The sequence below is a fragment of the Drosophila tropicalis genome, unplaced genomic scaffold (assembly GCF_018151085.1).
Source record: "Drosophila tropicalis isolate 14030-0801.00 unplaced genomic scaffold, ASM1815108v1 contig_878, whole genome shotgun sequence".
Classification (NCBI taxonomy): Eukaryota; Metazoa; Arthropoda; class Insecta; order Diptera; family Drosophilidae; genus Drosophila; species Drosophila tropicalis.
Window position 1 is genome coordinate 13523670 of NW_027173374.1, and position 14522 is coordinate 13538191.

Consider the following 14522-nt stretch of genomic DNA (forward strand, 5'->3'; position numbering starts at 1 on the left):
TCCCAATGATTTAAATATAAACATTTCAAATTTTACTTTCCATTTAAGTTTTTATGTTTAATTCATTTTATGTGACAACAATTATTGGTGGCATATTAAATAGGACTTAATTATCCATTAATTAATTGATTAATCTGTGTAAAATATCATATTGAATAGACAAACAAGAACGAAAAACAAAACACACCAAAAAAGCATATGTAATTCGAGCACTTTGCAAATTATTAAGCTTCAATTAGTTAAGTTTAAGCAGCAACAAATCTAAATAAATAAAACACGTTTTAATGAGTTTAAAATTCTGTTTCTGTTCATTCTATACCTATTAGGCTTAGTGCAATTAATAAATAATTGATATATAGAATGTTAAACAAGTGAAAACGAATCTAATTAAAAAAAAAAAAAAAAAAAAATATACTGTTTACTTACTTTTTGCCAGATGAGTGAGAATGCCTTCCCAATCACACATTTTATACTTTTAAATATTGTAGTTTTGTATGTAGCTAAATCAGCATCTCGAGTTGGTTTCTTATACTAAATCATAACCGTCTTCTTACAAAAGTGAGTAACAAACATTTTTGATCACTTTTAAACCGATTGCCGAAACATGTTAATTTTTCTTTTAACTCTGAGGATCTACTGTCAAAATTTTGTAGAAAAACTGAGAATAGGACGACCGGAACGACACACTTATGCTGGTTGAAGCTTTCCAAATATTCAGGGTTGTTCAAATCGTAGTCTTCGATTTGAGCATACCAGTCCTGGACACAAGTCAAAGGATCTCAAACGTGAAGTTCTGCCAGATCATTCGTATATATTGAAAACTTTTTTGTAAGTAGTAAGGTATAGAAATTTGAAAAATATATGTTGCAACACATTCCTTGTGTTTGGGTAGTTGTTCTCACGCAAGTTGCCTTTAACTTGATTGTAATTTATTTCGTTACATTTCCACACTTTGCTGTATGAGGCTTGGCTAGTAAAACTCAGGTGAAGACCAATCCATCGATTACAATCTCAAGTCTGGCATGATTGGATCCTTATTATACATATGTACACAGATGCAAGCAGAACAGTCAATCTAAAATTTGTAATCTAAATCTCCGTTGCGACAAAGAATGATCGATATAGAAACATTGAGATTAAAGAGATTAGTGTTCAATATAGATAAAAACAAACAATTGAAACTTGAAAATTTATTAAATATTTAATATATCTGAAAATCCGAAAATAATTTCTAAGTATTCCGGCACTTTACTCCATGGAATTAGGCCAATGTTTTGCTTATGAACCATGAGTACAATAGGACGATTACAATGTTGATTTGAAACAGATTTCCGCTAAAACAATAAAAGAATTATGCAAATCATTGTACTGACTTGGTCACACCTTGCACAAAGTGCACAAGTATCATTAGATAGGGACACTTTCATTTCGCAATAGGAGTTATGCTTAAATTGCTGGTCTCGGCTTTTGGATAATTAATCCATTGTCATTTTTTAAATGCTTACCTTGGAAACGATCTGAAACACATGAACAAGAAATAAAGAATCATTGAGAAACTCTTTCCATTCGTGATTCTTTCGATGGCAGCTCACCCATTAGGTTTTGGAACATTTTCTTCGAACTGCCCATCTATATTACCCAATGGATAGTAAGTCGCAAACACATATTTGTTGTTAGAATCCGGACTTGGATTAGAAAGGAATATATGATGTAGGATTTAGGATTTTGAAAAATTTTCAACTAACTTTGTGTCCATCAACACTGCCAAACTGGTTGAAGACTTCCAAACGAGCGCTGTAAAGTATTTAGTTTTGTCCGAAAATCCTGGTTTGTTGAAATCGTAATATTTGATTTCATCATACCAATGCTGCACACAGTTCAGTGGGTCCCCAAGTGTCTTGCAGGTACTGAGAGGATAACTCTGAATATAGGGCAGCTCCCTATCTTCCACTGTAACGTTCTGAAAAATTATGGTTATATTATTATCTTGCTTATTTGTAAACTTTAAACATTACTCTAGCATAATTACGTATCTCCTGCGGAATGAACGGGATTAACTGTAAATCAGGTGAGCCGTGCAGCCTTCGCAATCGATTGTGTTCGTTTAGCATATCTTCTTCAAAGTCGGCAAATGCTCCAGGAATCTGGGAAAGGAGGAATGTAGCTAATACTTAAACGGTTAACTGGGATTAAGGTCGAATGTATACCATCGAAAACGCAAACACACTTATTAATACCGGCAAATACATAATTTCAAATTTATGTTATGTTAAAGAAAATCTAAAAAATTAAAATATTTCTTTTATCTACACAATAATTTTGGTTTTTTTCTAGCTTCAGCTGCTGGATAGAGAATGTGAAAAATAAATAACCCAAGGGTCTAGTCAATGCCGAAGCTTGCTTTGTTCGGTTATTGGCATAGATTGATTGTCATTAAACTTATACTTATAACAAATTTGCTTATTATCCAGAAGGTGAATTGGTATATATACATATATATATACTGAGCAGCATCTATACAGAACTTTTAATACACACTTAAATTCATTTGTTATTATAACTGTAAAATATTTGTTTTACTTGGTGCATGTCGGCGAGAAGTCTTACTTGCTTCATTATAGCTTTGCAGAGGGTATTATAAAATTGTTTATTACGCAAAGGAGACTTTTCCAACCCTGAAAAAGTCTCAAATACAGCAGAATTGGATTCTTATTTTACATATGCACATAGATGCAAGCAGAACAGTCAATCTAACATTTCCTTCAAATCTTCGTTGCAATAAAAAATGATCGAAATGGAAACATTGAGATTAAAGAGATTAGTGTTCAATATAGATAAAAACAAACAATTGAAACCAGAAAATTTATTAAATATTTAATATATCTGAAAATCCGAAAATAATTTCAATGCGTCTGCCTAAGTATTCTAGCATTTTACTCCATGGAATTAGGCCAAAATTTTGCTTATGAACCATGAGCACAATAGGACGATTCCAATGTTGATTTGAAACAGTTTTCCGCTGAAACAATAATAGAATTCGCAATAATAGTTCCATTTGTCAAAACTGCTGTTCGGCATGTGCCAGTTTGAAATTCTTACCTTGAAAGCGATCTAAAATACAAGGAATGGAATTTTTGACAAACTCTCCTTTCAGGATTATTTCAATAGAAGCTTACCCATTTATAAGTCTTGGAACATTCTCCTCGAATTGCCCATCTATATTACCCTTTGGTAGGTATCCCGCTATAACAAAATTGTAATTACTCGTTGGACTGGGATAAAGAAATACATTTATTAATGGAAGTCAAGTGGGATATTTGACAGATTGCAAACATACCTTTTGGCAGTTGCCACTAGTAACTCGGTTGAATTCTTCCAAACGAGCGCTGTAAAGAATTTAGTTTGGTCCGAAAATCCTGGTTTGTCGAAATCGTAATCTTTGATTTCATCGTACCACTGCTGGGCACAGTTCAGTGGATCTTCAAGCGTTTTGCATGTTGAGGGTCCGCCATCCCTTTCATAGGGTTCAAATTCGCCTTCAGTTGCGAGATGCTGAAAATAATGGTTATGTTATTTCATTACTTTTAGTACTGCTTTAATCATACATTAATAATGAACTGAAATCCCTCTATAGAATCGCCTGGGTGTAATATCATTTCTGGTGAGCCGTGCAGCTTTCGTAAGCGATTGTGTTCGTTTAGCATGTCTTCTTGAAAGTTGGCAAATGCTCCAGGAATCTGCGAAAGGAGGAATGTAGCTAATACTTTAACGGTTAACTGGGATTAAGGTCGAATGTATACCATCGAAAACGCAAACACACTTATTAATACCGGCAAATACATAATTTCAAATTTATGTTATGTTAAAGGAAACCTAAAAAATTAAAATATTTCTTTTATCTACACAATAATTTTGGTTTTTTTCTAGCTTCAGCTGCTGGATAGAGAATGTGAAAAATAAATAACCCAAGGGTCTAGTCAATGCCGAAGCTTGCTTTGGTCGGTTACATTATTGGCATAGATTGCTTGATTGTCAAATCGACAAGAATGTGGGAATATAGAAATATATCAGAAATTTGTAATATAGAGAAATCTGGTTGGAGTAGGCTTTGTGAAAAATATCTCATAATATAGAAGACTGGCGAAATTTCGAAAATCGAGACTTTTTAAAAGAATTTAATTGGCATTCAGTTTAAGCGTACATGAACTTCGGAGCAGAGAGAGGGTACATTATGATTGCCTTTTGAATTTGAAAAATGGATAACTTTTCTGGGTAAGTCTGGTAAATGCAAGGCCCAATGCATGTTGGTGTCATTATCTGTTTGGGCATTATAATGTCAGCAACGACATGAGCAACATGGCTTCATTTCCGTTAATGTTGGCCGCTTGATTTCACTTAATTGCTGGGCATTCAAAAAATAATTTACAATATTTATTGCATGCGACCAATATTTATTTGCATTTAATTTATTATGCACATTTAACACATTCACTTGTTCTTTTTCTTTTTAACGACTTGCTTTACATTACATAAACTTTTTTTTTTTTTTTTTTTTTCATTTCGGATTTCCCTATTAATTTGCGCATCATACGAAATGCAAAAAAACGGCTTAAGGTTTTAATCAATGGAGTTCAATTTATAGATTCATTACGGTTTATTTGTGTGCGGACGGCATTGACTCAGGCTGGGATTGGAGTTGGGGTCATTGGAAGTTGGCCACGGCAAAAGGGAGTCAGATATCCCTAATTTGATTACATACATACACATATGCATATAATTTATATGTCCTCTCGCAACATATCACATTTCGGATTTCAGATTGAGTTTATTTAATTTTTTGTTCCGCCTTTAAACGAAAGTCCATTATGGCCTTTTGAACTGTGAATGCTGTTATTAATGAGCTGTCCCCGATCTGGGGTTAAATGCGTTTCACGAAATATAAAACCTTAAGTTGGCACAAGAGCAACGAAATTGCTCTTGATGTTGTTGTTAGCAATACCATTGCATTTTTAGTGGCTTAATAAGGCTCAAATGGGCTCTTCCGTTAACTGGCTGTTGCCGTTGCTGCTGCTAAAAATGGTGGACACAGCGGGTACTGTTAATGTGTAAACAACTGCCAACATATACATATATATCAATGAGCAGGCCTGGATGCCCAGCACAGCAGAGGCGTGGCCAGTGGATGGATGGAAAACGAAGGGGCGAGGAGGGGAGGGTGTGTTGCAAGTTGCAACTGAAACGGATGTAGTACAAATAAAATGGCCAGAGTCATGGCCCGTAAAATGAGCAGTTAACATTGCCCGTTATGAACTTTAATATTAATAACCATTTATGCTTATGACAGACAATGAAAGCCGTGCACAAATTTTCTGATGCCCCTTTCATAACCCCCTTTCATTTGCCGATGCTGGTTTCATTTTCTGTTAACGCTGTACAACTACAACACTAAATATGCTTAGAGGAAGAGACAGTGGACAGTGGGTGGAAACTTGCATTTTAAAACGTTGTAAGTGTGCCAGTTAATATGCAGACCGAGACTGGTCTTCATTACAAGCCGCATATATGTACAAGCACATGCCACATCTACCCACACTCACACTCACACACACACAGACAGCGAAACAACGTTCACAGATATATAGACAACAAAATGTAAAGCAATTAAAAGCAGCGCAGCAAAACATAACGAATATCCCACATAAAACATGAGCATGAGTATGATTTTGACTTTTTACTTCGTGATAAAATTCCACCATGCCACCCTAACTATCCTTTCATTCGACCATGGAGTTAGATGTGGAGTGGACTGCCTGCTGTGGCTACAAGTGGTCATTGCCTAGTTCGAATGTGGTATGTTTAGGGTGTCCATTCCCATGCCAGTTTTGAAATTTTTGCAGACCAAATACGGCTTTTTGCTTGATATTTTCTTTTTGCGGATTAAAGTTTCAAACTTTATGTGAAAAAGGGCAGACATAAATATTTGCCAAGCACTTTACACTTCAAAGAAATTCTTGCGAAAATTGATTATGAAATTAAATTAAATAGAGTTTGTTAAATATGGATTAGATAATCCTCTTAAATCTCTTTATGAAAGCTTCACGATTTAGTTGATGGAATTTTATCCTTTTTTTATACAATTTCTTAATTTTTATATATTCCAGTTTGTTCCAAGTGTTTTAATTTCTTTAAGTGTCGAGAGTAGTAAATTCATCTACAATTGCAATCCCCTTTCCTCCAAAAAGGTTGCAAGTAATAATTATGGAAAATGTTGCACGCCAACAATTTATGTTTGTTAATCAGCAAAGTGAGAAAACCAAACCGACGCCCAAGTGTACTTGGCACGCCTTTATATAAAAATGTATGCTTATGTGTATGTGTTTATGAAACATTTGTCAATTATGTGGCATTTTTATAACAATATTTGCATATATGTACATATTTCTACATTTTAATTTAAAAAACTCTCACAAGGATGGGACTGAGTGCCAAAGAAGATACTAAATAGAAAAGCCCCACACGAGTTTGAATCACTTTGTAGGCAAACCTCCTCTCCTCTATATATGTATGTATGTACATGTGTTTGTGTATGTATGTGTTGGATTTTTCGATATTTATGTGCTGGCTGCCAGGGTGGCCTGGATGAGGTACTCGGCCAGTGGCAAGTTCCACTCCGATAAGCATCAGGCAGCTGCTGCTGCTCCTGTTGCTGCTCTTGCTTCTGCCGCGAATTTGCAGTGCGTTTCCACGGTTTGGCTGGCAATTATGCAAATCAAAAGATCGCCACAGAGCGATATACCCCAAAATTCCATGCATTTAAAATTTTCTAATCAATGGAATTTTAATTTTAATTTATAGTGTGCGGCAAGCAACGCTATTTGTTTGTTCGTTTTCGTTTTAGCATTTTGTAATTGCGCACCGATTTCTCGGGGATCTCGTGAATATTTATATAATATTGTGTAATTGTGTTTCAGTGTGTGTGTGCGTGTTTCATTGCAATGTGATAAGGTTTTTGGCTTTGGGGCATCATTTTCTATTAAGCCAACTGTCAGTTTTCAAATTTAAAGATTAAACCCGTTTCAATTAAAACCCATGTCCTCTTACATATAACATGCATATGTCACTTACCAGCAAGAGGAAGGCAGAGTTAACGCGAAAAAGTGTTGCCTATTTTTATGGGCGCGCAATTCAAACGCAAAATTATTTAATCAGGATGCTTCACTCAAATGTAATTAAGTTTAAGTTGCTGAAAAAAAAATGAAGAACAAAAACAGAAAAGAAAAAAAAATGGAATAAACGGCAGCATAATTTAATATATGCCAAACAATAAATCCATGTGAAGACATGTTTTCATGGATATTGAAATAATTGTACAATTAAATCAACATGCTTACCCTGCTCATTGATGGGCACACACACACACACACACAATCCAATTTTCAAACAATTAAATTAGAATTTCCAGAACTTATATGTATGCTAAACAAGAAAGTATTTATTAACAAAAGATTAAGAATCTATCGAAAGTAGGCTTTGTCTTGGAATAGATAATGCCTCTTCTTTGGTATTAAATTTATCGCTCTGGCTTATAATTTTTTATATTTTTAGAAGTGTTCTTTTCTGTTCTTGTGTAGTGTATTCAAAAGTTATCGTTATAGAATTTTCGCTACAGAATATACTTTTTTCGCTGTATCTCAGATCAGTGTAGAGGCTGCTGACCGGCTAATGCAATAAACGCGCTGGCCAGCACGTTTTTTTAAATAAATTTAATTAAATGAAAATAATTTTTCCCACTTGCCGTTTATTCGATGAATTCGAACAGAACAAAATAACAAAAAAATATATACAAATATTTTGCACGACAGCTGTGCCTTTTGCATTTCCCGTTGTGAAATTAATTAACATTTTTCGTGCCCCAGACAAAGTTGTTGCTGTTGTACCTCTTCTACTTTTATGTGCTTACTCTTCAACACATGTATGTACATACATATGTATGTATGTATGTATAAAGTGAACCTATTTGTATATACATATGTATATTAATGAGCCCATGTACATATATCAAATATAGCGGTAAAAGTTTGCCAAAAGCGTAATTAGAAGGCTTACTTCATGCGCTTGAAAATTCCTTTTTTGGCATTAAATTTATGACAACCGCACATGTTGTTCGGGCCGAGCTCCCAGCAACAACAAATGCAACAATATGAAAACCAAGACGTTGGTAAACTGCTCGTCTGTTGGCAGAGTTGGCAAAAAGTTTCTAAGGTTGCGCTCTTTTATGGAACAGCTGTGCCGTCGCCACCGCCAAAATGGTTCTCCAAATTGTTGCATACATCCAGGCGGTGGTCACATTGTTGCACGACAGCAAAACGAAGCACCAAACACCAAGTGCAGTAGTGTGTGTGGTAGCCACTGATAAGCTGCTCTACTGCAACCCCCACTAAGACGAGGCGTGGCCAACGAATTTGTTATAAAGTGAATTTATTGTTTTAACCATTACCACTTTGTGTTGCCGTTGCCGTAAACTTCACCCCAAAGTGCCGTTTATTTTGATGCAAGGCAGCCGCATCTTAAACTTTTCACCGCAGCCCATCAGGCAAGATGCAAATTAAAAATAAAGGACTAAAAGCTAAAAACAAAAAAAAAACTAAAAACAGAAGCTCACAAAGGAATATTAAGTTAAACTTTAAGTGCCTTAGCTGCGCTTAGTTACTTCTATTCATCGCTTGTCTGCTTTATTAAGTTGGTTAAATAAATATCTTGTTTATCCATCATTATGACCGATAACGAGTGCTGTTCCACTTTACTTTAATTAGGGAAAAACCAATGAGCACAACTTTTGGCTTCTCGCTGCATTCAACACAAAAACTATTCAAGCTGGTACTTCAGGTTCTTTCCTCATTTCTATAGCCATCGAATTAATTGCATTGCACCGCAATTCACGTTGCCGCTGACGTTCTCATTGCCATTACCATTATCGACTCTTGAAATTGTAGTAATTTCCAATAGATAATGAAATGCAATTAGAAAAGTGTGTGACACAAAATCCAAAAGAAAACTAAAAATCGAAAAAGGAAAAAGTATGCACTGAGAAAAACGAAAGATTCTGAAAGAAAATAATGTATTATTAATAATTTTTTACTTATAGTTTTCACTTTTAGTTTGGGAAAAAACTTTATTATGCCATTTTATTTATTATCTGGCACACATGTCAGAAACGAAAAAGAAAGCTACAAATCGAAATGAAAATCGATTTATATTAAAATTCAAATGCTTACTTACTCAGCGATCAGTGACACTTCCGCCCTCCACCGAACGGGGCGATGCATCTTTAAGAACTGATGCTTGACCCCACAGATGCATTTGCTTTTATAGGCGCAGAACTATCAGCGGAAGCCAATGCTATTTCTATCTATCTCTCTCTCTCTCTCTCTCTCTCTCACTTTGTCGCTCACCAGTGAAGAATGGCAGAGTGTGCAATAACCGTTTTCTCTCTCCAACTATCTTGCTCAGTCTCTCTCGCTCGCTTGGCTGCACTCTTTGAACTGCACTGCACTCGCTTAGAAGAGCTCTCTGCTAGCAAATGAGAAGACGTATCAATATGAGGGTAATGGAGCTGAGTGAGCAATAGGGCAAGACAGAGAGAGAACTTTCCCGCGGGCTGCATTAACAAAGAGATCGATTCCATATAAAATGGTTTCAGTCAGTGATAACTACCGTCGAAAAAATATAAGAATAATTGGAATTGTGCATCAAGAGATCTTATTACTAATCTAACTACCAACTAGATGGTTAGATTAGGTCAACTGTAATTCAAAAAATCAAAAACACAAACAATCTTTTCTTACAAAAACGTTTTCTAACCACAGATTATCCCTATAGCAGCAATGTAATTTGTGATCCGATAACACATTGCATTCAAATTAAAGGAAATTTTAGTTGTATGAACAGAAATACCAAGGAATACCAAGAGTAAGTAAAGTAAAAATGTGGTCGATTATTTATTTGTTTAGTTATTGTAAACCAATTAGAAATTTGCTGGTTATTGGACTATCTGCAATTCGGATTATTCCAATGTTGGTTACAAATTATGAGAAATATTAATTGTTTTCACAGTTGTTTAATAGTCATTTTTGTTTCTCCAAGTGTTGGAGTAGTGGAAAATGTAACAATAATAGCAATTTACTCAGTTTCCCCGACCTCTTTAGATATCTTATACAATTTCAATGATTTTTCCCTGCTGTTGCTGTTGCGTAATAAAGCATAGAAGTTTGTAATTAAACTTTGCCGAGGCCAGGCTACAGATGACTACAGATGATGCCATCAACGACCACGCCACGGGATATGGCCAGGCAATGGCATAAAGCAGCTGCAGCAGCAAATCAATCTCCGCATTGGAGCCGCTCTGGAGCTCACTCTGGTGAGTGGCAACAATGCAGAAAATAAAATTCAATTAACGCGTTTAAATTAAACTGCCACTTCCGGTTTTGATGACATTCTAATCGCATCCACTGGCCGTTGGTCACTGGGCTGGACTCGGACAGGACTAAGCTGGTCAATGGCCAGCCTCCTGCTGTTGCTGCTGCCTTTAACCTGGCTGCAATGACATTTTTCTCATTCTCGTTCTCAGTTCATTTTCTTTCTACATCAATGGCAAGGAGGGGTATCCACCTTTTGTTTGAATGTTTGTTTGTCCCATTCCAAAAAGTTTGAAAAGTTTCTAAAGTCGAGTGCCATTAATATATCTTCTCTGTGCACAAGTATACTAAAATTTGGTACTTTCAATGTGGTCTTTTGCAAGGGTATTTATAATTCATCATATTTTAAGTTAGCCAGGTCTTTAGTATTTATTTTTGCGCCTTTTTTTAGCGTCGTGCAGCAATAAAGAATGGTAAATGGTTTGGAGTCATAATGGCTGGACAACTGCTGGTGTCATTATGGCCATGGTTCTGGGTCCTGCCGGATCCATGATGTCAACAGTCGAGGCGCTAATGATAAATAAAGCTTATAACGCGATTTTCTTCTCGCCATTATCATCTGGCCATCTTCGGCATTGTTGTGGGTCAATTGAATTGAACTGCATCTGGGGATGGCGCTTTCAATCATTTTCGCCATTATGATGGCAGTCAGTCAAAGTCGAGCAACTCCAACAACTTGAAATGACACAAAGTCATTGAGGCGTTGCGAAGTGATTAAATTAGAAATCCACTTGGTCAGTTCCACTTGGCAGTTCACTGAATCTGAATCGGAATCTCAATCCTTGAGTTCCCATTTGCTCAAACCAAGGCAAAAAGTTCTTCTCTTTTGCATTTTTGTCTGAATGCAATTCACTTGATAATAGTTTCTCTTGCCGCCTTGATGATGATAATGATGATAACAAAGTTTTCTTTTTTTTTTTTTTTTTTTTGCTATTTTTGCATTTAATTTAATTAGTAAGTACGATAAAATTGAAGCTTACACAAGAAGCGGTAGCCAAGTGTCGGATGAAGGCGAAAAACTGATAAAGACCAAGGCGTTGGTCAAAGTAAACGAAAAGCGGATTTATAGCAACTGCTTTGATGTTGATCCTGTTGGAGTTGAAGTTGCTCCTTAACATCGAATGGTAGAGGACATTCGCATGGGCAGCAATAGAGCAACGATGTCACATCCTCTTTCAGTTGCGATTCCCCTCGTTGATCCTTTATTGACGGGTCTCTCTCTTGCTTTGGCTTTGGGTGTTGCTGCGTCTTCAATTCCTCCTGGATGGGGAGAACAGGTGGCTGAAACTTTTGTACATTTGGCCGATTTTTGCCTAGGAACAATAAACTACCAGCCCTGTGGCGAGTCTCCTTCTTTTTCTGCTGCTCCTGCTGATGCTCTGGCTGTTGTAAATCATTTATTGAGAGTGAAAGATGCGTGGAAATAGTAACATCATTCGAAGGGGCAGCCTCTGTGGGTATGGGTGATGCTGTTGCTGGCTGTCGCCTCTCATTGAAGTCGTCCGTGGAATTTGTGCGCAACAATGTGGCAGCATTCGACTGTGATAGATTCTCCAGCGAGTAGTAGGCACGACTCTGCAACAGTTTGGTGAGGAATTTATTAGTGGGCAGACGTGGCTTGCGTCTCCTACTCATTGCTGCAGTTGCAGGGCTCAGTGTTGATATTGGATTTGCAGAGGCTTTTGTGATGCCACCGAAAAGCTTTTGTCGCAATTTATCTTCCGCATGTAGGATTTCAAAGGCATTCGCAATGGTAAAGTAAATCTGTTCGGCAACCAGAGCACGCCTCGGGGTATAAAAGTCACGGCAGACGGGACAACGCTCAGAACGGATCCGACAATCGACACATAGCAAATGTCCATTCTGGCATTGCATGGCCGGCGGAGTTATGGTCAAATTGCATACGGGGCACTCAACAATCCGTAGCATGCCATCCACCACAAGCGATAGGCGCTTCAGACTTGTCGGCATTGGGGCACAACAAATGCTCTAAAAGGCAAATTGAATGAATATCTCATAAATGTATATACCTCATATCCCTTTTACTCACATTCTTATCACAGTCCATTTCACAGCCGCTGTTCCAGCATAAAACTCTGACGCCATCTTTTTGGCTTTTAACTAGTTTGCTAACGTCTGATATGCGTAAGCCAAGTACATCAATATCGTTAACCTGAAATCAGACACAAATTAACAAAAAAAATAGCACTGCTTGCTCTGTTAGACCCAAAGAGTTAAGAGAGAACTGTTAACGTTTTTAACTTATTGCCGCCATTCTGTTAATTGAATTTTGCTGTGTAATAGAACACAAAAACAATTTTCTTCAAGTGATTTCGTAATTCTCTATATCCATTAGCCAAGTCAAAGGAATTGTCTCGCAACTTGCAATAAATCTTAAAGTTTATCATCACAAAAACAAATAAACAAATGCCGAGAGAATGGGGTTTACAGATGAACTATAATTTATATGGAAATATACACATATTAAGGTCTATATGGATTTCTAGCTTAAACCATTTTTACGGAATTTGAAATTGATGTCTGTGTATTTTAGATGAACCAACTGTTTTTTGATGTTGCGCAAATGTTTTACGTTTTTCGTTTTATTTTTTGAAAGGAAAATGTTTTAAGCCGACTGAAAGCAATTAGGGCCAGCAAATGTGAAATATGTACTCGCATAAAGATGAACGTATGTACATACATACATATGTATATGGCATTTGGCTGCTATCAAGAGTTTGTTAGCAGCCACAGTGACAACAACAAACGATGTCAGAGCTTATGTCAAGTGGTGTTTACATAAAAGATAGAAAAAAAAAATCGTGAAATCGTTTTTCTTGCTCACTCTCGGCCCGACAGTGCTCTCTGGCTCTATTTGTACAAACCAACTCTAACTGACCTCCAAAATGCAATCTCCGGCCTTGAGGCCACAAAGTGCGGCAGGTGTGCCAGCGGCCACTTCACAAACCTGTGAACACATGCAATTAGTACAGGAGAAAGACACCCAAAGGCGAGCGTGTGAGGGTGGAGAATTTTACCCATGGATATGGATCCCATTTGCTGCGTGTTAACTGAAATCCATAACTCTCAATGCTGGGTGCAGCACGTGGGATTTTCAAAAGACGCACACTGGATGGCTGATCGTCATCTTGGCCATCATTGTCGGCTTGTGTGACGAATGCCTTTGAAAACGATCTATGTCGGGACAATTTCATTTTTATTGGTTTGTAGTGTTTATTTGGATCAGTACTCAAAAAATACTGCAAATTATAAATACACACACGGATCGACGTGTTCAACGTACGCTCTCACTTTGTTAACTGCTTTTCGAGTTCTGTGCGCACTGCCAGCCAACTGAACAAAAAAGTTGTCGAGCATTTGGCTGTCGACGCGTTACCAACAAAAATCATTTCGACCCCAGCATCAGCGACAGCTGCGATCCGCTCAGAGTGTACATACATATGTATGTATGTGTGTATATGTTGTAAGTTTTCGGCATAAAAATATAACAACAATAATAACAAATGCGGCTAAAAGCGTTTGGCTTTGGCAGTGCCAGTGGCCAGGGCCAGCTTTGCCGTTGTCGTTGGCGTTGGCGTTGGCAGCGACTTGTGCGCATAGAAATTAACGTTATGTGTTTGGCCAAGTAGATAAATATTTGAACTTTTGACAGACATTTGTTTAGGAGAGAAAAGCTCGGCCCTGTCGACTATACTAATGCTCTACACTAAATGAAAGTGAGATCAGACTACAAACCAAAGCCGATGTAATGCGATTTAGTCAGAGTTAGAGGTTACGTTAGACATAACTATTATCAACGTTCATTGTCATGCTGATCAAGACTTTATATAGTCAAAGACTTTTCCTTCTATGCGTCACGCAACCGTTTTGCCAGGGTATAATAGAACTCGCTGCTAGTTAATAAAAGGTATAAAAGATGAAAGGGCATAAAAATAAAATATTCATTGCAAGTTAATTGAATTCGAAATGTGGAACAACAACTTAAGTAAAAATAATTTGTTTCTGATGACAAAGTTTAACAATATT

General features: G+C 36.9%; 3 protein-coding genes and 1 long non-coding RNA gene across 5 annotated transcripts; all 4 read right to left on the reverse strand.

Moving 5' to 3' along the window:
- Positions 1 to 1175: 1175 nt before the first annotated feature.
- On the reverse strand, positions 1176 to 2396 carry LOC137585362 (Golgi-associated plant pathogenesis-related protein 1-like). Of its 2 annotated transcripts, none has more exons than XM_068301112.1 (6): positions 2208 to 2396; positions 2030 to 2144; positions 1746 to 1960; positions 1593 to 1685; positions 1506 to 1517; positions 1176 to 1334 (listed from the first exon to the last, which is right to left on the reverse strand). In XM_068301112.1, exons 3-6 carry the CDS (start codon positions 1754 to 1756, stop codon positions 1262 to 1264), a joined length of 189 nt encoding a protein of 62 aa, XP_068157213.1. In that variant the 5' UTR covers positions 1757 to 1960; positions 2030 to 2144; positions 2208 to 2396; the 3' UTR covers positions 1176 to 1261. The 2 variants fall into 2 exon arrangements, with proteins under 2 accessions (XP_068157213.1, XP_068157212.1); XM_068301111.1 differs by having other exon boundaries at positions 2016 to 2144; positions 2208 to 2387.
- Positions 2397 to 2848: 452 nt separating this feature from the next.
- On the reverse strand, positions 2849 to 3983 carry LOC137585329 (Golgi-associated plant pathogenesis-related protein 1-like). The gene is made up of 6 exons (XM_068301065.1): positions 3801 to 3983; positions 3606 to 3737; positions 3338 to 3552; positions 3177 to 3272; positions 3100 to 3111; positions 2849 to 3019 (listed from the first exon to the last, which is right to left on the reverse strand). The coding sequence occupies exons 1-6, from the start codon at positions 3840 to 3842 to the stop codon at positions 2947 to 2949; spliced, it is 570 nt and encodes a 189-aa protein (XP_068157166.1). The 5' UTR covers positions 3843 to 3983; the 3' UTR covers positions 2849 to 2946.
- A 4688-nt stretch (positions 3984 to 8671) lies between these two features.
- On the reverse strand, positions 8672 to 9327 carry LOC137585366 (uncharacterized). The gene is made up of 2 exons (XR_011033553.1): positions 9280 to 9327; positions 8672 to 9103 (listed from the first exon to the last, which is right to left on the reverse strand). It is a non-coding gene; the product is annotated as an uncharacterized lncRNA (long non-coding RNA).
- Positions 9328 to 10018: 691 nt separating this feature from the next.
- On the reverse strand, positions 10019 to 13793 carry LOC137584793 (uncharacterized). The gene is made up of 4 exons (XM_068300359.1): positions 13514 to 13793; positions 13375 to 13443; positions 12526 to 12648; positions 10019 to 12464 (listed from the first exon to the last, which is right to left on the reverse strand). Exons 1-4 carry the CDS (start codon positions 13688 to 13690, stop codon positions 11517 to 11519), a joined length of 1317 nt encoding a protein of 438 aa, XP_068156460.1. The 5' UTR covers positions 13691 to 13793; the 3' UTR covers positions 10019 to 11516.
- Positions 13794 to 14522: the final 729 nt, after the last annotated feature.